This window comes from Mus caroli, chromosome 13, assembly GCF_900094665.2.
Source record: "Mus caroli chromosome 13, CAROLI_EIJ_v1.1, whole genome shotgun sequence".
Taxonomy (NCBI): domain Eukaryota; kingdom Metazoa; phylum Chordata; class Mammalia; order Rodentia; family Muridae; genus Mus; species Mus caroli.
Window position 1 is genome coordinate 106,317,745 of NC_034582.1, and position 26,246 is coordinate 106,343,990.

The 26,246-nt window shown below is 42.4% G+C and overlaps 1 protein-coding gene across 1 annotated transcript in view; it reads left to right on the forward strand.

Moving 5' to 3' along the window:
- The window catches only part of Cdc20b (cell division cycle 20B), a 58,060-nt gene that overhangs the window by 11,451 nt on the left and 20,363 nt on the right, over positions 1–26,246 (forward strand). The window contains exons 3-6 of the mRNA XM_021180654.1: positions 9,306–9,534; positions 13,443–13,576; positions 17,953–18,046; positions 24,615–24,728. Coding sequence (XP_021036313.1) covers positions 9,306–9,534; positions 13,443–13,576; positions 17,953–18,046; positions 24,615–24,728 — 571 coding nt within the window. The remainder of the gene's footprint in view (positions 1–9,305; positions 9,535–13,442; positions 13,577–17,952; positions 18,047–24,614; positions 24,729–26,246) is intronic.

Sequence of the window (26,246 nt, forward strand, 5' to 3'; positions counted from 1 at the left end):
GGAGCTGAAACTTGAAACCCGCCGAGCTTGAGGAGAGCTTAAGGGGTTACAGACCCTTCGGCTGCTGACGAGCAGGAGGACCCTTCCCAGAAGAATCAAACGAAGTCAGAAAATCAAAAAAAAAAAAAAAATCAACATATTTGTTAATGTGGCTGCACTTTAACTTTTTTTTTTTTTTGGATAGAAGAATTCTATCGTTTTTTAGTAGACCCTTAAGACGCCCCCTTCTACGAAAACGTTTCACCAGAAGGTGGTGCTCTTGTAACTTGGAAATGAGTGGTTATCGGGCTGCTCAGTATCCAGTGTGTTCACTGAGCAATAGATTGGCTGTGGAGGACTGAGTAACACCCAGAAATGGCTTAGAGTGTAGGTTAATGTGGTGTGTTAATATGACGTGTGGCCACAAAGAACTTAAAAGTTTTATGTATTTATTGACGTACTATATGAATATAGAGAATTTATAATAGAGCAACGAAGGCTGGAAGAGATCATCCTATTTATTCTGACGTCATCTAGTGAAGGCAACCAGATGCCAGGAGAAGACAGCAAAAATAGAAAGCCATAAAGGCATAACACCCCTTCTCTATCAGAAACCATAGCAGCTTTTGTCTTCTTCAGTTTTGTCTTCGTCACTGGTGAGATAGTTTACAACATAACATGCACACACACACACACACACACACACACACACACACACAGAGGCACACATTCACAGGCATACACTCACACACACAGATACACACACACAGACATCCAAACACAGGCACACATATGCAGATACGTACAGGTATACACATGAACACACAGGCACACACATAGGCACATACACACAGGTATACACACATATACTAGGCACATACCCACATACACCTATATACACATAGCCCCATACATCCCCATATATACACACATTCCCCCCACATATGCACCCACACACACATAGCCCCTCATATACATATACATACACATACATATACATACATATATATTCAATACACACTATACACATGCCCACATGCATACACGCACATGTATCCCACTGAGAAATTTCATGAAATGGTTCTTTATCCACTCTGTAGTCCTGGCCATTGCACTTCTGAGACAGCATGGTTCTGACCTATGAAAATGACTCGTTAATGGATTCCAAACTGTAGATGAAAAAATCCTGGGCTCTGTATTAAAGCAGAACCCTTGCAGCAGAATTCAAATATTTAAATAGCAGAATTCAAGCACAAGCCCCAAACGAAACCCGCAAACCCACATCTATGCGGACACACTCATTAGCTGCTGTATCTTTCATCTCTTTTCTCTTTGGCTGTAGCTCACTACCCAGGGCCTTTGCTCTGAAGAGCATAGTTACTGGGGGTGGACACTGGAGGCAGCTGAGGGCTGCATATCCCCAGTTTCCTTAGGATCTGCCCTGTTTACCACACAGGAAATTCTGGACTAACATGCCATCCACTTGGTGGCACTGCACATTTCTAGGAGGTCTAGACGCTGGCTTTCTTTTGCTCCTGGTGCTTTTGAGCGCCTGTCCCCAGCTTCTTTTGTGTGTGGGGTTGGGTGTAGTTGAGCAAAGGTAGTTTAGGCTTGAAGTTAGGTAAGAGGATCCAATGGTAGTGTGTATTGGTAATCCCAGCACTGTGGCAGCTGAAGTAGGGGGATCATGGTTCTGTCTCCAGTCAGGGTTACACACAGAGAGCCTGTCTCAAAAATAAAAACAAGAAAAACAAAAAACTAGACAGCAACCAACTAACCACAACCATTTCCACTACCACCATCACCACCACATCTTCTTCCTTCTCCTCCTCCTCCACCACCGCCACCATCACCACCACCTCTTCCTCCTCCTCCTCCTCCTCCTCCTCCTTTTCCACCACCACCACCACCACCACCACCACCACCACCACCACCACCACTACCACCATCACCTCCTGTTCAAAGGACCCGCCTCCCACCATGCCCTTTGTTACTCTTTTGTTACTCAGCCACTCTGGCCTTGCTCTCCATCGGGCTGGGACCCTTGGACCTCTTACATTATCTTCACCTAGTCCACCCAAGACCTCCGGACTAAGAATTTTCATAACCTCCCCTTCTTTAAAAAAAAGATTTATTTTATTTATGAGTACACTGTAGCCGTCTTCAGTCATAGCAGAAGAGGTCATGGGATCCCATTACAGATGGTTGTGAGTCACCATGTGGTTGCTGGGAATTGAACTCAGGACTTCTAGGTAAGCAGTCAGTGTCCTTAACTGCTGAGCCATCTCTCCAGCCCCCCCAAAACTTTAATTCTTTGTAGGATCTCCTCATGATGTATGCAGACCACAGCCCCAGAGCCTTACGGGAAAGATGTGTGCCTTGTCTCTGTGGATAAAGTCCTTTATCCAATTAATCAGGCAATCCAAGTAAATGGATGGGGAACTTGGTCTCTAAACAGTTAACCTATAGAAGAGCTGCTAAAATTTGAAAATTTGAACCATGCAATTCATTCCTTTGTGATAGGGAGCTAGAGTGGTTACCTCTGCGAGGGATGCTGGTGCACCACTCCTCAGACAGGGCCTTTGTATATAGGGTAATACTGTTTTGAGAAAATAATTGGCCTGTTTCCTCCTACAGAGATTCACCAAGTGATCCAGAGTAGAGTGGGTTGAAAAGGCTAGAGTTCTGCTGTTTAAAATTGCAAGCAATCTCAGCACAAGCCAGCATTCTGAATAAGTAAGCAATCATTTGAGTCTGAGGCACATGTTGGTCTATATGAAAGTTTGCTGTAGATGAACACTTTTAAAACTTTATTTAGTTAAATGTTACATCTATCTATCATCATCTATGTATGTATGTTTGTGTATGTGTATCTGAGCATCACTGCACATCTGTAGAGGTCAGGTGACAGCTTGTAGGAGTTGGTGCTCTCCTTCTACCATGCGGGTCTTGGGGACTGAACTTAGGTTTTCAGGTGTGAAGGCAAACCTTCTTGCTGGTTTTATTATTATTATTATTTGAAATGGGAGTTTGCCATACTTCCAGACTGGCTTTGAGATTGTGGTGTCCTCTGGTCCTCCTGACTCGGCCTCCTGTAGAGAGCTGGGACTACAGCTGGATGCCACCACATCGAGTGATAACGCATCGTAAGTGCGTATTTCTCGTCAAGGATAAACTTAGGGCCAGTGTGTTAATTTAATGCTTCTTAAGGTTTGGGAAGGTCAAATACTGAAAGCATGGCATATGCATTTCTAGGCAGGCCCAGGATGACCACAGACTTGGCAGGGGTTCCCTGTGCACGATCTGATGCCATCTTCCAGATATTGGGATTTGTCACTATTATTTATACATTCTACCTACATTAGGCATGTGCCACATTTACATGTCTTTGCAGAGGGATAATGGTCCAGAAAACTCACCAGTCTTCCTTTAACAGGTGAAGGAAGGTTTTTTTTTAAGTGGGAGGAAGGGTTGCTGAGGTGGCTGGTGGGGAAATTAATGAGTCAACACGGGATGAAGTGATTGGCGTGGTTCATTGGACACCTCAGTCTTCGCAAAACATGTGATTAAATTTCCAGTGAAGGAGCCAGCTGTGGACAAACCGAGTTCTGGGGACATGCCAGGAGTGGAAACAGAAGGCAGCAAGGGCGACCCTACAGAAATCTCTCTGTCTCTGTCTGTCTCTGTCTGTCTGTCTGTCTCTTGTCTCTATGTCTCTCTCTCTCTGTTTGTCTGTCTCTGTGTGTCTTTCTGTCTTCCTGTCTCTCTCTGTCTCTGTCTGTGAGTCTGTGTGTTTGTGTGTTTGTCTGTCTATCTGTCTCTCTTTCTCTGTCTCACACACACACAATAGGAAGGAGTTAACTCAGCTAAGTTCAAAGAAGTAGTGAACACAGCAAACAAGAACAGAGTTTAACACTTTTTAGCTTCATAACCAGAATCTTTGATCTGCAGAACACCACACCATCTGTTGGTAATAGGTAAACCATGTTGGTGAGAGACAGTATAGGAGGCAAGATTGCTCCAGCAGTCTGGTGAAGGAGTTCTGCTCACCAGGAGACCTTTAGCTTTCTAAGAAGTTCCTATAAAGGTGGAAAGAGTCTGGAAATAGAGAAAAACAAGAAATCAATTCCTCGTGTCCTGAAACCACTTGTAGGGAGTTGCAGAAAGTCTGCAGAACAGAAAGTCAAGATAAGTCTTCGTGAAAGCAGTGTTTCCAAACGCGTCAGAAGGACCTCAGGGGATGGATGGAGGCTCAGAATGCCCCAGGAGCAGGCATGGGCAATGGGAACAACAGATACTTCCTATTAGAAAATGAGCAGGATAATTTTTATTTAAACCTTTAAAAATTGATGCATAAAACATTAAATTGTACACACTTATAGGTCATCAAGGAATGTTTTAACACACAAATATATTGTGTGCTGTTTAGTTCATCTTGTGCATGTCTATCTCCTAAATATCATTTGTGGTGAAAAATCCAAAATAATTTTTAAAAATATATTTTCTTTATCAATAAAATTATGACAGTTTTAGTTTGGGTTATATTTTTCATTAGAATGTGAAAGGCGTGGGGAGTGTTGAAATGTTATCATTTGAAACATTGGTGTCTGTTCATGATGTATGTTCTGTCCATTTGCCCCGTGGCATGATGCATTTGGAGGTCAGAGGACAACTTTGTAGAGTTGTTTCTCTTCCTCCACCTTTATGTGGGTTCTGGGGACTGAACTCAGGTCCCAGGCCTGCCCAGAAAGTGCTTTACCCACTGTGCCATCCCATCAGCTCAGTTTGGTATTTAGGTCCCAATACTAATGCACAGTATTGAGACTCTGATTTCCAAGTGTCTTGTGGTTAGAATGCCACATTATTAGGTGGCTCTGGGTGTGTGGCAGGGCTGTGGTCGGGTTAGTGGGGCATGCACTAGAGTCATGGAACCATCTTTGTTTTTGTAGTCTTTGTCATGAGATTTTCTTTCTCTTTTTTCTCTCTTTCCTTCTTCCTTCCTTCCTTTCCTTTTTTCTTTTAAAATCACCTCTATCTATCTATCTATCTATCTATCTATCTATCTATCTATCTATCTATCTATCATTTACCTACCTATCTGTGTGTGTATATATGTGGGTGCATGTCATGGCATACTTGTGGAGGCCAGAGGATGACATGTAGGAATCAGTTATCTCCTTCTACAATGTGGGTCCTGGGGATCAAACTCAGTTTGTCAGGTTTGGTAGCAAGCACGTTTACCTTCTGAGCCATCTTGTCTGTGCCATCATGAGATTCTTGCAAAACTCCATCACCAACTTGCGTTGCCTTTTCTGGACCTTACAGGATTTTCTCACCCACCAAATATTTGTGTGTCAGGTCATTTGTCACTAGACCTGTTTGTTTCTGTTTTCTTGGGCACTTCATTCTGTGACTTCCTGACCTTATTTTTAACCTCTCTAGGTTCCTTTTTATTTATCTTGGGCTCCGGATTCCTCTCTGTGTAATGTCACCACGATGTAGCCACTCAAGGTAGACAAGCAGAGCCGATGGGCTTCATCCCTTTCCTTCCTTTGTCTTATTTTTCTTATCTTCCTCTTCCTCTCTATTAATAAATACTTGAGTCATTTAAAACTATGCGACAGGCATTTCCTTAGCAGGAGATAGGTCCTGGAACAAAAGCTTAAAAACATCAAAGATGAAGTAGTGCAGCCCGCAGCCAGGGGTGTCTACGTGCCACCTCTGTGTTTTCTATATTTGCATATCATTTGTTATTGCTTTCATATTTTAATGTAAATAGGTTAATTTACCTTATTTGAATTAATTTTTGCATGGGTAAATTTTATATTAATGCTGAAAGGTTAAAAGATTATGTTGAATACCTAACTCTACTCCCAGTGGAAGAACTGGCTGACAAATTGTACTGTACATTCATTAGGTTAAGGCCAGTTGTGCTCTCTTGGGAAGGCCACTGTATTGAATGAAAATTTGCCTCTTCCTTTCATTGGTCCAGGTTTTGCCAATGGAGCAACTTAAAATCAGCCTTCTTTCTTTCCATAACTTGGATTTATTTAAGTATTTGATAGTTCCTTTTGTGTCTTTTTTCTTCTGGGTTGGCACTCTGGCTTCCCTTCCTGCACACGATGGAGCCTTGCACGTGCTGGTACACAGCTGCTGTTAGGAGTTCATCTTAGCCTCTCTCATGTGAACCCTGTCCTCCCAGTGGACTTGGCCTTTGAGTACGTGTCTTCTCCCCTTTCTTTTTTCTTCCTTCTCCTCATCTTCCTCATCTTGTATTTTTTATTTTGAAATGTCAAAATATTCTGAAAAGTATATACAATGGATATACAGCATAATGAAAACAATTAGGAGAAAAGACGCTGGCCACATGCTCTGAAGCCCTCCTGTTAGCTCAGCTTTGGGGAGACAAAGGCAGGAGGACCTGGAGTCTGGAGTTCAAGTCTGGCCTAGACCATGTAGTGAGAACCTGCCCACTTTAATCCCCAAAGCAAATATTCTACCAACCATGCCCAAACGGCAGCCCAGACTGACCATGGAGGTGGCCTAACACAAATTTCTAAGCTTTATTTAAACCACCATGTGATTGGTTTTTGCCATGCTCCTTCCCCAACTTGATTGGATGCTTCTCAAGAATGAACATTGTAGATGGCAATATTGTGTCACAGTGTCACCCCTGTCAGGTCAAGAAATGGATCATTCCTCCCCGGACCCCAGGTGCAGTGATGCCTCCCTCCCTTCTAAGTTCTGCTGCGGCACCTATGCATATCCTGAAACACGCATTTGTTTCCCCTGTCTATGTACTTTGCTTTAATGAAATGACATTGTCTGTTCCCCGTTTTTCCCGCTGTTTTCTAAGCCTCACGCTGGTCTTTGTGTGGAGGTGCAGTTAGTGCCCATTTTCCAGCATTCAGTGTTATAAGCGTTTCAGTGTATACATTCTCCCGTTGACCAGCTCCCTTCTGAAAGCATAGTTCTGAGCCTGGACATCAGGCTTCAGTTGAGTGCTGACCATTCTGGAAACAGTGAGAGTTTCCTTTCTCAGTCTCAACATGACTTCTCTGTTTTAAAGAATATTCTAGCCAGCTGTCATGGTGAACGCACTCAGCATCTCCCAGCGCTCAGGAGACAGAGGCAGGTGAATCTCTGTGAGTTTGAGGCCAGCTTGGTCTACAAAGTGAGTACCAGGACAGCCAGAGCTGTTACAAAGAGAAACCCTGTCTCTATAAACTAAAAAGAATTATGTGTACATGTCTGTAATGTATATGCATGCACATGTCTATGTTATATATGCATATATATGTATACTATGTGCATAGTATTTATCCTTCAAGGTGCCCTTGAAGGTCAGAAGAAGACATCAGATCCTTTGGAGCTGAAGGGATAGGCGGTTGTGAACCCTACCAATGTGGGTGCTCAGAACTGGACACTGGTCGTCTGAGAGAGCAGCACTGGCTCTAGACTAAGGACACCTAAGCGATTGCACTGATTTAAAGAAAAACTGCATTGCTTTCAGCCACAGCAGCCATCTTCCAGTAACTCTCTAACAGATGACAAAACAGAGGGCCATTTATGTCCTCTAGGCCTTTTAGCAAATATGGAATTGTTTCTCCGGCCTCACACATGTGAATCTGCAAGAATGATGATATTGTAGACATCAATGGAATTAATGGCCATCGTTCAAAAAACGATGCCTCATAGCTAGGGCAAAAAATGGAAGAGTCTACACCATCACCCAGCTCGGTGTGGGCATCACTGTGAACAAACACGTTAGGGGCAAGGCCCTTGCAGATAGTTAATGTGCCGCCTGAGCTCTAAGAGCTGAGATAACTTCCTGAAGTGAGTGACAGAGAATGATCAGAAGAAAGAGGAAGCCACAGAGAAGGGCTCCTGGGTTCCGGAAATGCCAGCTTAAATGAGGGTAGTGATGAGACACGCTCTCTAACTGGTATAGCTGACTGCTTGGCATATTAGAAGTGTTAGCAATATAGCATGGTCTATTTGTTGGATACTCTGTCAGAGCTGTGGAAAGCCACCGGAGGCTGTGCATCAGCCTCCTGGGGAAGAAACCAGCCAAAGCACTGTCGCTTAAAACATGTCCTTCTTCTCTTGCAATTATGAGGTGGGAGGTCAGTTTTGCAGGGCAGAGGACAGATGTCAGTGTGCTGTGCCCCCTCCAGATACTCGTCTGACGCACCAGTGCCTCGTGCTTCTTAGTGCTTGTGAAGGTCAACATTTCTGCCTGTGAATGTTAGTGCTGGAGTCTGCTCTGCGACAACAGTGCCATTTCCTCTTGGATCATCTCCTTCAGCCATCTTATCAGGGCAAGTGATGGTATTCAGGCCTAAATAGGATGGTGGGGGTAGCATCCCCAACTCATGTAAGCTAGTCTGAAGCTTTGTCGCATTAGTTCCTTGTGTGGGTACTTCACAGGCAAAGCCTCTTTGCTGTGGAAGGTGACATTGATAGGTGTCAGGGATTAGGATTTGCAGTCCTAGGGGACCATTACTTGGACTCATTAGCCTGCTAATCCAGTGTGGAACAGACAGGCAATGTTCCAGGAGTTGTAGGTGAATCCAGCTGAGAATGTGAGCCAGTGGTTACCTCAGCAGAGAGTCCTGGACAAGAATCCAAGTGGGAATCATTCAAGATGGACCGAGTGACAGTTGCCAAGTAAGAGGAATGCAGACATGTCACGGCACAGTGTGACTACCAGCGTGAAGCTTGATCACTCTCCTCGCATGACATCTCAGATTTGCTCCTTTCCCTCCCTCTTTTAAACTCAAGATTATTTTGTCTTGAAATGCATATTTAGATTCTAGAAAACCAAGGAACTTTTGAACAAGAGTGTCTGTCTTCCTTCCAATATGGCAGCCCCTCCTTGTTTTCGTCCCCACCGGTCCTAAATGACATGGTTGCGAGTGTAGATGTTGTCTGGATATGGCCCACAGACATGGCTTGCTTAGTCCACCAAGTTCTAAGCCTTAGAGCCAGCAGGAAAATTGAAGCGAGAGGAGGTTGACAGTGTTCAGCAGTCGCTTCACACGCTTCATTTACACGGATCTGTAATGAAGATAAGTCAAATAGAATCACTCTCTGAACTGTTTGGGTATATCTAAAAACCATGGATGGGCAGCTGCGATTATGGAATGATGTTCTAGTGTTTAAAAAAATAATAGAAAAAAATCTTCAGGATCACCAAGGTTAAAAATCTATGCTCATATATAGTGGTGTTTTAGATAAACCACATGTGACTCCGCTGGACGCAACTTTTACCCTTTGCATCTTTGAGGCCACCAGAACTCACAGCTTTCATTGTTGTCCAGCAGGAGTTGGACTCGGTCGCCACGACATACTCCAGCTTCAAGAGCAACTTCGTGAAGAGGCTGTCTGCGGAGATCCCTGTGGCCAGCAGCCCCATCACCACCAGATGGCAGCTAAGCCCAGCCAGGGACCCGGAAAGCTCTTCCTCTGTGGAAGACGGTCCTCCCTCCCACATCCCCGAATCTCTGGGATCTGGGCTGAAGATAACACCTGCAGCAGACACCCTAACTCTGCGTGAGCTCAGTTTTAGGAATTCAGTTAAACATAAGTTGCAATTCCTTATGTAGGTTGTCCAAGTGCAGGGGTTCCCACAGGCCACAGTTAGTCTGACACAGGCTGTGTGTCTGCTTTCTATAGTGTAGTGGTTGTTATGTTTATAATATGTTGTACTGTATGAATGGCTCAGAGGACATATGTATTTATATATGTGTATATATGTATGCATATATGTATATGTATGTATATCATGCATATATATATTTCTACACTATACAAATATGATTTTGTTTTGAAGACCCTAAAACGTTAATGATTTTGGACAGTTTCCTGGTATAGGAGAGTCTGAAAAATATATATATTTGTAACTATATAATCAAGTTGAGCCAGGCAGTGGTGGCACATGCCTTTAATCCCAGCACTTGGGAGGCAGAGGCAGGCAGATTTCTGAGTTCGAGGCCAGCCTGGTCTACAGAGTGAGTTCCAGGACAACCAGGGCTATACAGAGAAACCCTGTCTCAAAAAAAAAAAAAAATCAAGTTGAATAAAAGAAAAGATAAAAGCAGGAGAGATTCGAGGAAGAGAGGGGAAAAGAGAACACGCAAGAGCGTGGCAGAAAGAAGGTACTGAGATGCTTGCCCTGCGGTGGTAGTGGCATGGTGGGGCGTGGTGGGGCGTGGTGGGGCGTGGTGGGGCGTGGTGGGGCGTGGTGGGGCGTGGTGGGGCGTGGTGGGGAGGCGTGGTGGAGAGCACACTTCTTCCCACCCAAGTCTTGATGTGATTAGCAGGATCCTTGATTCACCAGTCAGAGCCCTGAAATGGCTCTTTTTGAGAAATGTGATTCTCATTTGGGTGCATCCTTTGTAATTTTCATTCTTCAGGAGCAAAATTTTCCACATGTGATCTAATGCTTTAATTCCTGTTCTACTCTTTAGAGGTACCATACAACATTATCATGTGACTTTGCATTCTTTCTTGTTTCTATTCTCTCTCCCTTCCCCTCCTTTACTCTCCTTCCTTCCTTCCTTCCTTCCTTCCTTCCTTCCTTCCTTCCTTCCTTCCTTCCTTGGGTCTCACTATATATCCCTGGCTGGCTGGCATGGAATTCACTATGAAGTTCAGGCCTCACACTTGCCACAATTCTTCCACCTCAGCCTTCCAAGATGACAGGTGTGAGCCACTGTGCCAAGCTCAGCGAGCTTCCTAAGACACATGCTCAGTAGTGCCAGCCTCTTCCTGAGGTGCTATGGTTCAGAGGACTGAAAAGGGACCCAAATCTTTATAAAACTGAGGAATTTCCCACACAATGACAAGTGTTAACCCCAGAATTACCTGACTGTGGCACGGGGAGACTCAGGAGTGTAGGAAGTCTTTTGTATTCAGTGTAATTGAGGAAATTTGGATATTGGTTGTTCCTCTAAGCAATTTCTTGCTGCAATTCGGAATTCCTGGCTCTTTCTGAGCTCAAAATTAACTTGCCAGCTGTTTCTTAATAAAACAGTGTGTGAAAAATTGAAAGTCTTAAGCAACAGATTATTAATCAAATGGAGTTTACAGGAAAAGCCCATTCTACTTTCTCCTTTAGCTAATCCTGAGACACAATGACACAGGTGGATTCTAGCCGCTTGTCTGGACATGGTCCATTTTGTTTCAGAAGAGCAAATCCAGAAGGTCCTTCTGTCTGTGTCTGCAGAGACATCTCTTTGCTTCCATCCCTGTCTGCAGAGACAACATCTCTTTGCTTCCGTCCCTGTCTGCAGAGACATCTCTTTGCTTCCGTCCCTGTCTGCAGAGACATCTCTTTGCTTCCGTCCCTGTCTGCAGAGATATCTCTTTGCTTCCGTTCCTGTCTGCAGAGACATCTCTTTGCTTCCATCCCTGTCTGTAGAGACATCTCTTTGCTTCCATCCCTGTCTGCAGAGACATCTCTTTGCTTCCATCCCTGTCTGCAGAGACATCTCTTTACTTCCGTCCCTGTCTGCAGAGACATCTCTTTGCTTCCNCCTGTCTGCAGAGACATCTCTTTGCTTCCATCCCTGTCTGCAGAGACATCTCTTTACTTCCGTCCCTGTCTGCAGAGACATCTCTTTGCTTCCGTTCCTGTCTGCAGAGACATCTCTTTGCTTCCATCCCTGTCTGCAGAGATATCTCTTTGCTTCCGTCCCTGTCTGCAGAGACATCTCTTTGCTTCCGTCCCTGTCTGCAGAGACATCTCTTTGCTTCCGTCCCTGTCTGCAGAGACATCTCTTTGCAAAGAGGCTCATTTGCAGCATGCTGTGCTCTGTGCATGAAGCTGTCATCTCCTGCTTTCTGAGGCTGGAGACGCTGACAGCTTCCAAGCATAGCTTTGGGTTTTTGTTCATTCTATCTATCTATCTATCCATCTATCTATCTATCTCTGTGTGTGGGAGATCACGTGCTATGGTGCATATGGAGGTCATAGGACAACCCTGTGACGTTGCTTCTCTCTTTGCCCCTTTGTGTGGGTTCTAGGGATTGAACTCAGGTTGTCAGGCTTTCCTGGCAAGAATCTCTATCCATAGAGCCATCTTGCTAGCATTAAACATTGCTTTTCCTTTGAAGTTCTGAGGCTTAGCCTTTTCTTTATATACTTCTAAAAATAACACAGTAATAAAATGTTTTAAAAGAAAGAACCAAATCTAAAACTTTGAGGGACATTTCTTGTGTACCCCTTCTCTCCTTCCTTAAACGACTGTCTGTCTGTTATATTTTGAGTCCCGGGCACTGAGTGCCAGACTCTAAGAACACAAATGACAGACCATCAAGCTCATAGTTGTCCAAATGCAGAAAAGATCATCACACATCCAAAGGTTAAGCTTTTCTGGAGGAGCCTTGGCCCAGATGATATATATATATATATATATATATATATATATATATATATATATGGTGGATATATTTGATATTAAATAAAAAAGCCTGGTGAAGGGCTTTCTCAATTTGATAAGAGAGTATATTTTAGTTTCATTTCTGTTGCTTGACAATACTCTGGCAAAAGAGCCACTTAGTGGAGGAGGAGTTTATTTGGCTTACAATTCCAGGATACATGCCATCATTTCAGATGAATGAAGGCAGGGACTTGAGGCATGCAGTGACATCACACCTAAGTTCAGAGAGGGAATAGATGCACGCACGCATGCCTACTTGCTTGTTCTCTTGTGCTTGGATCCATTTCTTTACTCATACATAGTTCAGTATCCTCTACCTAGGGAATGGTGTCACCCACAGTGGGCTAGCCATTTCTATGCCAATTAACTTAATTACTATAGTCTTCTATAGGCACACCACAGGCCAACAAATATAGATAAGCCCCCACTCTCTTCCTGGGTGATTCTAGACTTGACACATTGACAATTAAAGCTAACCACAGAAAACATGAAAAATATGAATGTAAATAACATTGACTTCTGTTTTCTTACAAAGTGTTTTACTGTTACTATCTCCAACTACCTTTAAGACATCTTTCTGTAACAGGACAGGCAAAGTGATACTCTAAGAATCATGTAGCAAAGACCAACGACTGGCAATGCAAACATCCTCTAGTGATGTCTGAGCAGGATGATCTTAGCTTGACAATGCTAAGATCATTGAGCTTCTCAGCCATCTTTACCTACTCTGGAATCCATGCAGAAGTGAAGTGTTTCCGCGGCTGCTAGAGATGAGTCAGGCCTGGAACTCTGGCATTTCGTCCTGGCTCTAGAGGCCACTGAGGCAGAGTTTTGCATGAGCCCAGGGCTTTAGCTAAGGCCCTGTCCATCCCCCTTTCTTTTTCTGATAATGTGGTTAGAGAACTCAGGCCTTCACATTCTATTCTACTGAGAAAAGAGCTGTGGCCAGCAGATCAGTCATTCAAGCGACTACACTGTTTCAAAAAATAGATTCAAAGCTGAATGTCTTTCTTGCAGGATCCCACAACAAAAATTCACCCAAAACCCCGGCTAAAGGAAGTTCTGAAGTGAATAACTCCACTCTCCGTTTTTCCACGACACCTCTTGCAGGGGACAGAGGCTGGAAGGAAAATCTTGCCACCAAAGGCCAGGTAGGCAGAGAGAGAAGACAGAAAAGCTCGAAAAACCGAGTTTTGACTGTGAGGAAGGGGGTGCCTGTGTGCCCTCTGGAACCAGGAAGAAAGGACAGAACAAACAAGGGATGTGAACAGAGGCACTAAACAAACGAAAATATTCCCCCATAGGCCACTCAGCACACAGCAAAGGACAATAGCCACGGAAGAAGGGATGATTAAAGCTACAGCAAGATCATACCTAGCGTGCTTCCTCCCAGCCAGTGGGTGACTTGATTTGTCTAAAGGGCCATCTAAAAAGTCTCTCAGCATCCATTTGATTGTTCCTGTAATGCAGACTTTTTTTTATTACCCCTTTTCACCTGAGAAGTATTTTTTTAAAAGAAAATTATTTATTTTATGTATATGAGTACACTGTAGCTGTCTTCAGACACACCAAAAGAGGGCATCGGATCCCATTACAGATGGTTGTGAGCCACCATGTGGTTGCTGGGAATTGAACTCAGGGCCTCTGGGAGAGCAGTCAGTGCTCTTAACCGCTGAGCCATCTCTCCAGCGCCCACCTGAAATTTTTTTATGTGACCCTGGGGATATAAGTATATGAAAATGGGAATAAAAACCAAGCATTTCCTATTAACAAATCAAATTTAAAACATTTGCGTATTATATACACATGCATATCTATCTATATCTGTGTATCTCCATCATTTGTTAAGACTAAAGCAAATTTGCATGTTAATGATATGAACGTGCTTGTTTATTTTTATATGAAAAATTAAATCTTGGCTGAATGGCCCGTATTACAGGATGCGGAATATTTTAGGGTCTTTCATATTTGATTGATGTTTTGATTTTACTGAAACTATCAGTGCTGAGAATGCTGCTTTGTGTCAGTATATAGTGCAAAATGGCAGAAGTGTGTTTAGAGCCATTTCAGGAATTGTTAGAAATTCTGCCCTAAACTCAGGCCACAATTCATTCACTGACTATTTTTCTTTATGAAATTCAAGTTGCAAATTCAAACAACAGTTTTAAAAATCAAATGTTGTAGCATAAAATAATCCAGATATATATTCTGTTGATACTTTCTTGCTGTGGAATGATAGAGGGAAAACCCTAGAAGTTCTTCTTAATGAGATTGTTAGGTTTATGTAAGAGCAGAAAACCTTGTGTGCACAGCCAACTACTACTCTTCTAGTGTACAACAGCCTTGAATCTGAGCTGAGGTGTTTGGGGCAGTGTTTGTTGGCATCATGTGGTATGACAGACTTCGCAGTGCAAAGCGCCATGTTGTTTATGCTGAGATGAGGCTGTGGTGAAGTTGTGTGTGAGGCAGCATGAGAGAGCGCTGAAAGAAATACCTTAGATTCATTATGCATTTAATTTTGAATTAACTTTTGGTCATTGAATGTTCAGAACGCCTTTAGTTCTGCCAGCTACTTCTCAGCCCCCACACAATCTGCAGTTAGAAGCTATGCTCTACACCAGTGTGTCTCAGCCTGTGGGGTGTGACCTCTTTGCAGACCGAATGACCCTTTCGCAGGGTTGCATATCATATATCCTGCATATCAGATATTGACATCACAGCTCGTAGCAGTAGCTAAATTTTGTTATGAAGTAGCAAAGAAATGATTTCATGGTTGTGGGTCACCACAACATGAGGAACTATATTAAAGTGTTTCAGCATTAGGAAGGCTGAGAACCACTGCTCTAGAAGATTTCTAAATGAATATTTTTTCTAAGCCTCTGCAGGTGTCTGTTTGTTGAGTTTCTTCTTTTGGATCTATTCTTATGATTTTTAAGATCACTTAGGTCTTTTGGGCACACTACATGTCAGTAGCATGCTTTTCGCTTTACCAAGTTCAGTGGCTGGCTTCTGAAGGAAACACTGTTCCATCCCAAATGCTTTAAACCAGGGAAGCCGCAAGAGTACACCAGTCCAGACTCCTCGCCCAGTGTGTGTCTCTTTCTGTGCTTAGTGTACATGCTGTGCAGGAGGAAAGAACATCCTGTGAGTATAACTTCTAATTACTCGAGCTTATATGAAACAGGAAACAAATACACAGTGCAGACTTTCATTCACGCCTTCTTGTTGAGTGTGATCCACCCAAGGGCATGGGTGTTGGTCAAAGTCAGGTAGTTCTATGAAATCCTTAGGGGTGCTGCTGGGCCTCATGCCTGGGGCTAACTTGTTAACACGACTATTTTCTCACGTCCTGTTGATGATTAGACCGTCACTGCCTAGCCACTTAGGACTTTTTTGCCCTCTTATCCATACTGTTGGCAGTAATGTTGGTGGCTCTGTGGACACGATAGACTTGGAAAAACATCTCTTGAAGCAGTTGTTAAACAGAAGGTGTCAATGAAGAACCTGGGAGAGGGCCATGGAAATAGTGGTTCCATATGATAGTGAGCGTCTGTTGTCATGGTTAGGTGGTGGTCACATAGTGTTCAGAGTGGGGAAGAAGCACAGCAGGAGGCATGTGTCATCTTTCTGTGGTCCTCCCTGATCTGCTGGAGGATGTTGCCACAATGAGATCCTGAGTAGTTGTTGAAACTTCTAGAAGTCACATTAATTGGGCTGGTCCTAAGTCACTACTTAAAGTATAATATAGGTCGCACATAAGAAGGGAACCCATGGGTGCCTGGAAGAGAAGCATGTGCTAGATTGTATGGCTATTGAAGAAATGGGTCTATAAAGTCTATTACATTTGAGACACCACACTGAGCTCTTGACCAGAAGGCTGTGTTAGGGATGCTGGTTTATACCAGTGGTTCTTAGCTGAGGACTGTTTTGTGCCTCACAACATATTGGGTGGTGTTTTCCACTGTCATAGTTCTGGTGAAGGGCACTATAGTGGGTGCAGGCCAGCTATGCTGCTAAACAAATCATGCTGCTAAGCACAGGACAGCCCCCAAACAAGATATAACTACCTGCCTTGCTGTTGAGAAACTGCTTTGTGGGCACTTGTTCTGTCTTGAATACTCAAGAGCCATGATGCATTGGTTGGCAATGGTTACTTTTGATAAACTGAGGAGTGAGTGCATTTGATGCACTGTATTCAATAATGGGTCCATGTCACATTAAGGACAGATGTCAAAGCACCTCCTCTTTGTATTATTTAACCAAGAGCGAACCAAGATTTGAATTCTCCACTCCACCCTCCCTGTGTTTTCCATCTGTCTTGTCTGTCTGTTATGTGACTGGGTTTGTGTTTGTCTGCCTGTCTTTATGAATGTCTGTGTGTGTGTCCCTAGCAGAGGTTTTCCTTTTTCCTTATTGAACAGCACAGAACATGTCCCATGGGGAAGGAATGAATGTAGATCTTTAGCAGAGTTTCACAAGGGATGAGTTATTGACTCCAACTGACCCTGATAACAAACAGTACTACAAAAGTCATTGTTTACCAAACAGGATTTGTTTGTTGCAGCCAATACTTATAGTGGATATTAATTTTATAAGGCTGTTTCCAGATTCTATTTGCTGTTTCCAGAAACTAATTATTGTAACACACACACACATACACACACACACACATTTCTCCAGGGCAGGGGCATGGAAGAGTATTATCACTTAAGATTAGAGCTATGCATTAACTCAAGTTGTAAAAGTTGATTACCTGGGAAACCCAAGGCAAGTAAGGGTAACTGTTACATTGTTTTCTTAAAGGGAGGTTAAGCAAACACACTGAGCACACAGTAGGACAGCAGTCTTAAATGATTTCAAGGTATACTAGTAACTCTGGCTGTGAGGTCCAACAAAAGTTTCAGTCTCTTAGAATGTAAGAGATATTTTCATCACAGTGCATTGCCACAGAGGAGGAAACCAAAATATTAAAGCAGTGCTTATAAAGAGAATTATTTCTGGGCTGTGGAGACCAAAAAGGAGCCTTCTCTGCTTTATTCTTACTTATCTTCATATAATTTGAAAACGCCAATGCATTCTTTTCTTTGTATTTGTTTCTAATTTTTCTACCTATTTTTGATCAAAGTTGGTCAAAAAGGTGCCAGAAGAATATTCTATGTACTGTCCTGATAAAACAGCAATTATATTTTTATGTTTATGGAAACTCAGAGAATTTCCTCAAGCTCTTTGAGGTTGGCTATTCCCATTTCTCACTAGTAAAGGTGCTCTTGGCTTGTGATTGGACTGTTCATTAAATCAGTGTTTGTGCTGGAAGAATGAAGAAAGACTTTTAGTTTAGCTGAGTAATCCCTGCTGTATGGCTTTGCTGAGGTTAATAATAATCTATAAGGTTCTCACCACTGGTCGTCACACTGTGAGAGCCTTGACCTCTCTAGGGAACTCTCAGCTGCAGTGTTTTCATCCATCGCACCTGAGATGCACAGTGTGCTCCTAAAGGCTTGTTCTGTTTTTGTGTCTTTGTTCCCAGAGATGCCTAAACCAGCTATTTTCAACCCAGAAGGGAGCTCAGCAAATCGATGGGAAGATGCATCTCTGTGAGGAGTCCCGGTGTGTCAGGACAGGTATGGGGCAGAGACTCTCGTTATCTGTCGTCCTAGTTGTCCTTTGTCCCCGCCTCTTTCATTCCTTCCTTACCTTAAAATGTTATCTATATTCATTGGACTAGGTCAGCATCATTATACAATCTGGATAACTCCCATAATTCCCTGCTCTGGCCACCTCCACTCCCAAGTCAGATTTTCTAGAGGTTATCATTCTTAGTTCTCCCTTCAGTACTTGCTATGCTTTCCTCTGCATCATTGGTAGACCACCATTCCTTATGAATGTAGACTTTATGGGGACTCCTGAGCATCAGACAAGAACTCAGGTCCCCCCTTGCTTCACTGATTCTTCGGCTTCTGGATGTGCTTCTATTACACTTTGCAAAACCGAACCAGACTCACTAGTCCCTGTCCATATCCGGTTATCATACAACTGTATTCACGGTTGGCAGCCTCCTCCTCCAGTCTGGCTCTGTTTCACCTGCTGGCCTTTCTGTTTTCCCTTACAATGTCTACAAAGCTGGTGTTTCCCATTGGCATCCATGATCTGTTTCTGGCTACTGATAACTCGATCATGCGCTTGCTCACTCTACTCCCATCTTTTCTTCAGTGTCCCTCCACCAGTCTGAAGGACAGGCTGTTCACTTGGCCAGCTACAGCGCTACAATCCTGGGACTCCTCTCTCTGTCTCTGACACTAGATCCACTATCTCTGTAAATGTCTAGGACACTCACATTTGAGTTAGAGTTTGCCTGGCTGTAAATACCTATTTTACCCAGCATTGTGGACAGACACTGTGTTTCCTAGCTCCCATGTGTTGAGAAGTCCTGTCCTGTTATGATGTCCTGTATTCTGTATACCCCCTGACTTTCCCTCTGGCCTCTGTGAGCAGCATCTCCTCTCACAAGTGTTCTAGAATTTCAGGGTGATAAATCTTGGCATTAATACTCACCTCTGCTTCATTGTAAGTTAAAAGCAACATTTGATGGGATGGCACAAGCCATGTAGGAAAGGATATGGCAAGCCAGCGTGTTTTCTGGAGATGGCCCACTGTTCTGCATAGCTACGATGGGTGAGCTCAGTGAGACACAGACCCCAGAGGGGTCACATCCCAGGATTGTTTCTTACTGCTGAAATTCCTTTCCTGCCACTATTACATAGCCTAGTGGTGTCTGGGCATCAGCCCACCCTATTGGACAAATTTCCTGCAGATCACCATGAAGATGTACGTTCATATAATAGTGCTGTTTAGATGAATAGATGACTTTATAGAATTCCTGATTTCATTAAAATCATTTTAGAAAGATAGTTTAAGGGGATGGTTTTAGTTGTTTTGTGAGAAAGATGTAATAAAGTTAGAATCAAGAATAGATGTGCCCCTCTTCATAGAATAGTAAGTAAAGGCTGCATCATAAGGTGAGCAAAATAACAGTGAGCTTTCATAATTGCACTCAGAAGAGAAACAGGCTTGGGGAAGATTTGTGATCAAGGAGAAACATTCATTCTAGGTCAGGTCCACGGATTAGGCCACTCGTATGCACTGTGATAAAGCAAGACCATGTGAAACTGTTGCTTTGAACTTATAATGAGCTTGTAGAATAAAACATTGCTTTGAACTTACTATCAATATCCTTCAGTAACTCCTTTTCGTGTAACATTTTGTCTGTGAGGTAATTTTAAAAGAACTTTTGCCTAAGAAGCTATAGAAAGGCTGAGAGAAAATATGGTGGCTGTTGGGGCTCTGCTTTCTTTACCATGTATATATGTATATGTGTATGTGTGTTTGTGTGCATATGTGTGTATGTCTGTATGTACAATATGTAATATATGTTTTACATATATACATATGTTGGTATATGTGTATGTATATAAGTATGCATGTGGACATGTGAAATTGATGAAGGTGGTGTTTGGGTCTGGCCTGACTGTGTGTGTGTATGCATGCATGATTTTCTTTCCTTTTTATTTTCACAGGCTCCTAAAGAGTTAAAAGAGTTCAGAGGCATTCTTGCTGATCTCTGCTGCTATTAGTAAGGTGGGGCAGGGACTGTCAGCTGCCATACCTTGATCAGTGGGCCTTTCCAGGCACTAAAGTTCCCCAATGATCCTTTTTTAATTTCTTCATTTTTGTTTATTGATACTTCTAGATTGATTTTCTGATTTTCTTTTTCTTCTCTGTTCTCTTAAAAAAATCTTATTGTTTGTTTTTCTCTCTTCTCTGGCAAATTACTTACCATCCTTGTTATTGAAATTTAAATTTTGCTATCTCAGTTTAAAATTTTTTGAGACAAGGTATGTTGTTCAGGCCGGTGTCAAGCTCTCTATGTAGCACAGGCTGTCTTTCAACTCACAATCTTCCTGCCTCTGCCTCCTGAGTACTGAGGTACAGGCCATGGTCCACCACTGAGGGCACCCTAGTTTTAATTTTTAAAGGGTAATTTTTTTTTACAGCATTCTTTTTCTTATGTTATTTGTAGTCAGCTATTATTAACCCTTTATTTACCACTCAGAAAATTTTGTGGTCTGCTTTCTAGTGCTGTATTTTGTATTTTCCTCTCTCTCTCTCTCTCTCTCTCTCTCTCTCTCTCTCTCTCTCTCTCTCTCCCTCTCTCCCTTCCTCCCCTCCCTCCCTTCTTCCTTCCTTCCTTCCTTCCTTCCTTCCTTCCTTCCTTCCTACCTCCCTTCCTCTCTTTCTTTCTTTTCTATTTTTTGTTTTTGTTTTATTTGTTTTTTTTAGACAGGGTTTCTCTGTGTAGCCCTGGCTGTCCTGGAACCCACTCTGTGGATCAGGCTGGCCTTGGACTCAAAGATTCATCTACCTCTCTCTGCTTCCCAGTGCTGGTATCAAAGGTGTGCACCATCACTGCCTGTCCTGAAGTATTTTTTCGATACTTTATCCACTTCCGATTAGTCCAGTTAGCTTCATGGTAGGCAACTCCTGTGACTTTTCTGAGAATGGAGGGGTCAGAGGTGAATCCGAACGACTGCAGCTCAGTGAGGTAATACTGTGGAAGTTTCCAAAAACTTCTCAGGGCAGGCCATATTTAGAACACACGAAACGTTTATCTCTGAGCTCCCCACACATTCTTCTCTCTCCTTTCTCTCTCTTTTGATGTGCTGTGTTGTCTGTAGCACTGCTAGCAAGGACTGGAAACCTGAGGTCTGTGTGCGAAATCTATTGAGATAAACACTTAGTGCCTCTCCTTGAAAATGCCAAGGAAACATGCCTGCTATTTCTTCTTTTGAAATAAAATCTTGTAAATATGGGTTGGACCTCAGATACAATTGTGGAGAGAGAGAGAGAGAGAGAGAGAGAGAGAGAGAGAGAGAGAGAGACTAACTTCTGAAGAACACTTCTGCTTCTGTGCGCTTAATTTTTCATTAAATTCTGAAAGTTTTAGGCATTGTATAAAAACTCACAGAAACACAACTTCATTTTCTAGACCTTCCTACATATTTAGTTTTTAAGCCTATATTTCTTGGCAGTAAAATAAATGGTGGTGGTGGATAGAGTTAGGTATGTAAAACTGAGCACATAGTTCGGGTTTTGAACACATTCTTTGGTGAGTTTGCTCTAGAAGTAGACTGTTGATGAGAGGAGGAGTCATCTGTTTTTAGAATAATAAATTGAAAGCAGAGTGAGATAACTGGACAGGGCCCTGCCTCCGCATTCCTCTTCTCCCTTCTCCCATTTTCCAGTCATTTTGAAGTTCTGCTGCTGTGTGGGAACCCAGGACCTTGCACACTCTTGGAGAATTCTCTAGTTCAGTCCTCTCCTTCTTCCATCTGAGCAACAGTAACTGTATTCTTCTAAGATGCTATTTCTTCAGATTAAAACAAAATCCTCTAAAGGCTGGGAGAATGTACCTTTTTCATTCTAATGCTCTAGCTAGTACATAAATTATATTATAACATATATAAAACTTTTATAAGGCATAACGTTTATACATGCATATACATATCAAATACAATTTGTGGGAATTGATTTTCTCTTTCCACCATGTGGGTTTTGTAGATTGAATTCAGGTTATCAGGATTGGTGGCAAGGACCTTTATCTTCTGAGCCATCTTGATAGCCTGTGTTCAGGCTTAGAAGTCTTGTAAATTTTGAAAAACCAATAATCCTTTATCAAATGTACAAAATGACTTCATTCTCATCTCTTGATCGTATCTTACAGAACAGAAGTTTAAATTTCACCCAAGTCCAGTGTCATGAGTTTTGCTCTTGGTGTTATGTCTGCAAAGTAGCCACAACCCCCAAGTTCATCCAGGGTTTCTTCTATGCCGTTTCCTAGGACGGTGATACTTGTGGTCTGTGATCCACTTTGAATTAATGTTTGTGAAGAACTCAAGGTCCGTGTGTAGATCCAGTTTTTCATGTGTAGAATCCAGTGGTTGCAGAAGCAGTTGAAGGATTCTCTTTCTCTACCATGCTACCTTTGTTCCTTCCTTGATAACTAGATGAGGGTGTTAGTGATTCTAGGCTTTCCCTCCAATCCCATCAGGCTTGTTGGTTCTTCTGTCAACATCACATGGTCCTGGTTACTGCCGCTTGTTAGTAAGCCTTGGAGGTGGGTAATGTTAGCCTTGCCACTTTCTTCTTATCCTTTAATATGTGTCAACTGTTTTTGCTCTTTGTGTCTCCATATGTCTTAGAATTACCTTATCAATATCAATAAAATAACTTGCTGAGTTTGATTGTGATTAATTGACTCTATTGATCAAAGAGGGAGGAATTGGCATGGGGACATAATGAGTGTCCATAGTCTTTTATGTGCAAACCTCCCTGCATAGATATTTTTTCACCAAAGTTTTAAATGTATTTTTCATACACAAAATTTTTAAAGATTTATTTTATGTACGAGAGTATACCGTAGCTGTCTTCAGACACACCAGAAGAGGGCATTGGATCTCATTACAGATGGTTGCTGGGAATTGAACTCAGTACCTCTGGAAGAGTAGTCAGTGCTCTTAAACACTGAGCTATCTCTTCAGCCTCTCATATACACATTTTACATGCTTAAAAAAAGATTTATACATAAACATTTAAATTTTTGGCTTAACAATATAAATACTATTTGTTTTCAATGTTAAGTTCCAGTTGATGCCATATAAGAATGTATCTGACTTTCATGTTAATTTTATATTCTGCACCTTTAGTAATCATCCATCACTCGTTAGTTATAAGAACTTCTTTGTTGACTGATTTTCTGTGTGTGTGTGTGTGTGTGTGTGTGTGTGTATGTGGTGTGTGTGTGCACTGTTGGGGCTTGAGTCCAAGTCTTTGTACATACTAGTCAAGCCCTCTATTCGAAGCTACATCCTTATCTTTGTTGTTACTGTGTTGGGCATTGATTTGTTTAAAAACATTTTATAGCCGTTTATCAGAAGACCTGAATGTTTTCAGTAACTTGCAGTTCTTGAAGTTGCAGGTGTTCACAGTGAACCCCAAGGCAGGCATTTATGAGCAACAGTTGGCTTTCTTGGTGTAGAACTGTGAGCCTTTCGAGCTTTTATCAGAAACCATGTAGACACAGAGACCACAAGTCACTTGTTATGTTGTTTCCTGCTGGTTTACATATCATTATTAGTTTGATCATGCATTGAGGGCTAGAGATGAAAAGATAGTGGCCAGTGGTTTAAACTTGGTGGGGCCTTTTGATGAAAACTTAGAAGAAATGATAGAAGCATGGGCCCAAATAGTCACGGGTAAAATTAGCCAAAAAAAAAAAAAAGTAGCTGTGTTCTAGTACAGTAAGATTAAAAGAAAAGGTTAAGATGGGTAAATCAACAACTGTTTATGAACAAAGGCAGCATAGACTTGGGTCTTCTGGGTGAGCATGGCTGGGATGGATATGCAGACATAGAAAATTCACTTTCTTTTAAAAATCTCAAAGGACAAAATGGATATTCAAAGCCTGACACAGTGTGCTTCTCTCATGGGACCTTTGCCTGTGTTTATGCCTGCCATGTATGCACTCTTTGTTGAAAAGTGCCACCAAATAACCTTTAACTCTTATTCAAAGTCCACACTTAACCCTTCTGTGTTTTCTTTCCTCCTGTCTTCTTTGTGTCACAATTTTATCAGAGGGTGTACTGGCTAGTTTTGTGTCAACTTAACACAGCTGGAGTTATCACAGAGAAAGGAGCTTTAGTTGAGGAAATGCCTCCATGAGATCCAACAGTAAGGCATTTTCTCAATTAGTGATCAAGGGGGAAAGGCCCCTGTGGGTGGGACCATCTCTGGGCTGGTAGTCTTGGGTTCTATAGGAGAGCAGGCTGAGCAAGCCAGGGGAAGCAAGCCAGTAAAGAACATCCCTCCATGGCCTCTGCATCAGCTCCTGCTTCCTGACCTGTTTGAGTTCCAGCCCTGACTTCCTTAGTGATAAACAGCTGTGTGGAAGTATAAGCTAAATAAACCCGTTCATTCCCAACTTGCTTCTTGGTCATGATGTTTGTGCAGAAATAGAAACCCTGACTAAGACAGAGGGTCTGTGTTCTTTCTCACTCTGTAATCTTTTACTCCCCACAGGAGAAATTCTGTGTTTGTGGGATCTTAGAGATGTGTAGTTCTGTTTGTTTCCTGCAGGCTGTAGATTTGGAGCCAGAGATGAATTCTATCTTAGGAGATTCAGTGGTGTCTACCATTCCACATGCCAACCGGAGGTGAAGATTCATCTCACTGGTCTTCGGAATGACTACTGTAAGTCACAGCTTAGACTGCCTATTGAGCAGCTGAATAGCAAGATGCAGCCAGTGATCTGACATAGACCTGAAGTCTAATTCCAGAAGATCCAGATGGCCCATAAGTTTCAAGTCCACACAATGTACTACTATGCAACAACTGGCATGTTTTGGATATTACTTTAATTTTTAGGAATGGGTATTGATGGTGGTAGGACATAAGTATTATTTTTCACTAATACATTTTTATTAAGTCAGAATGAACTGGACTGATGTTGACCTAGTCTTATAAATTAAGTTTAAATGTGGATATATCTAATCAGTAAAACAGTTACATTGAGTGTGTTATGTGCCTGTCATAATTTATTTTGGAAGATGGTGCTAATTCACACAGAACAGCCTGCTAGCATGCCAATGTAGAATGTAAATCGTGAGTTAAAGATCTCAGTGAGATCAGAAATACTCTAGTGATGCCCAGACCTAGCTGCATCGTAGAAGATGGGTAAGGACTTGTAAGGGCGAGGGGAGATGGGAACGTTGTTGATGTTGCACGAGCAAAGGCAGTATGTTGGGAGTTACTGATAATGGTAGCAAAGACTGTAGCTGAGCCACTGGTAGATAGATGCAGATCTCGGAGAAATTCAAGACTCAGGTGTAGAAATTTAATTTGGGGGATTTGTTGACTAAGAGAAATTTAAGAAGAATGAAGACAGTTTACTCTGTGTGTTTGTTACATTATATGCATAAAATATAGAAAACAAAGAATCAAGAATGAATTTAGTGTTGTTACAAGTTTGTGAGGCAGGGGAGTAGTACCACTGGGAAGGCAGTTTGTAGGGAGAAAGCAGCCTCAAATTCCTCATGGAAGGAGCTAGCATGATGGAGGAGCTTTGGCAGATCAGTGATAGTATGGTTAGTGGCTGAAATAAAGGATGAACTGGCATGTACGGTGGGTTGATTAGGTTGAGAGCAAGGATGAGCTCTGCTGGTGAGGGAGGGGAGCACCCACAAAGAGGATGAGCAGAGGAAGTAGTCCTCCACCGTCATATGCCCCGAGCTCTTTCTCCCCGAGAATTTATTGTCATGACCAATTAGAGGGTATAAATTCCCAAGAAATATTAAAAACTCAAACACTCATGATTAGAGGCAACTTCTGTGCCCACTTTTTCTTCAAGCCTGGCTCTTTCCTTTCCTCCCCTCAACAGTAATTCCCCTAGGTCTGCCTTTATATGTTACTTAGCCTTTTCCGTTGCAGCTTTTAATATTCTTTCTTTGTTCTGTACATTTAGTGTTTTATTATGTGGTGGGGAGGGTTTTCTTTTCTGGCCCAATCTATTTGGTGTTCTGTAAGCTTCTTTTATGTTTATAGGCATCTCCTTCTGTACTGGCTATTTTTGTGTCAACTTGACACAGCTGGAGTTATCACAGAGAAAGGAGCTTCATTTGAGGAAATGCCTCCATGAGATCCAACTGTAAGGCATTTTCTCAATTAGTGATCAAGGGGGAAAGGCCCCTTGTGGGTGGGATCATCCCTGGG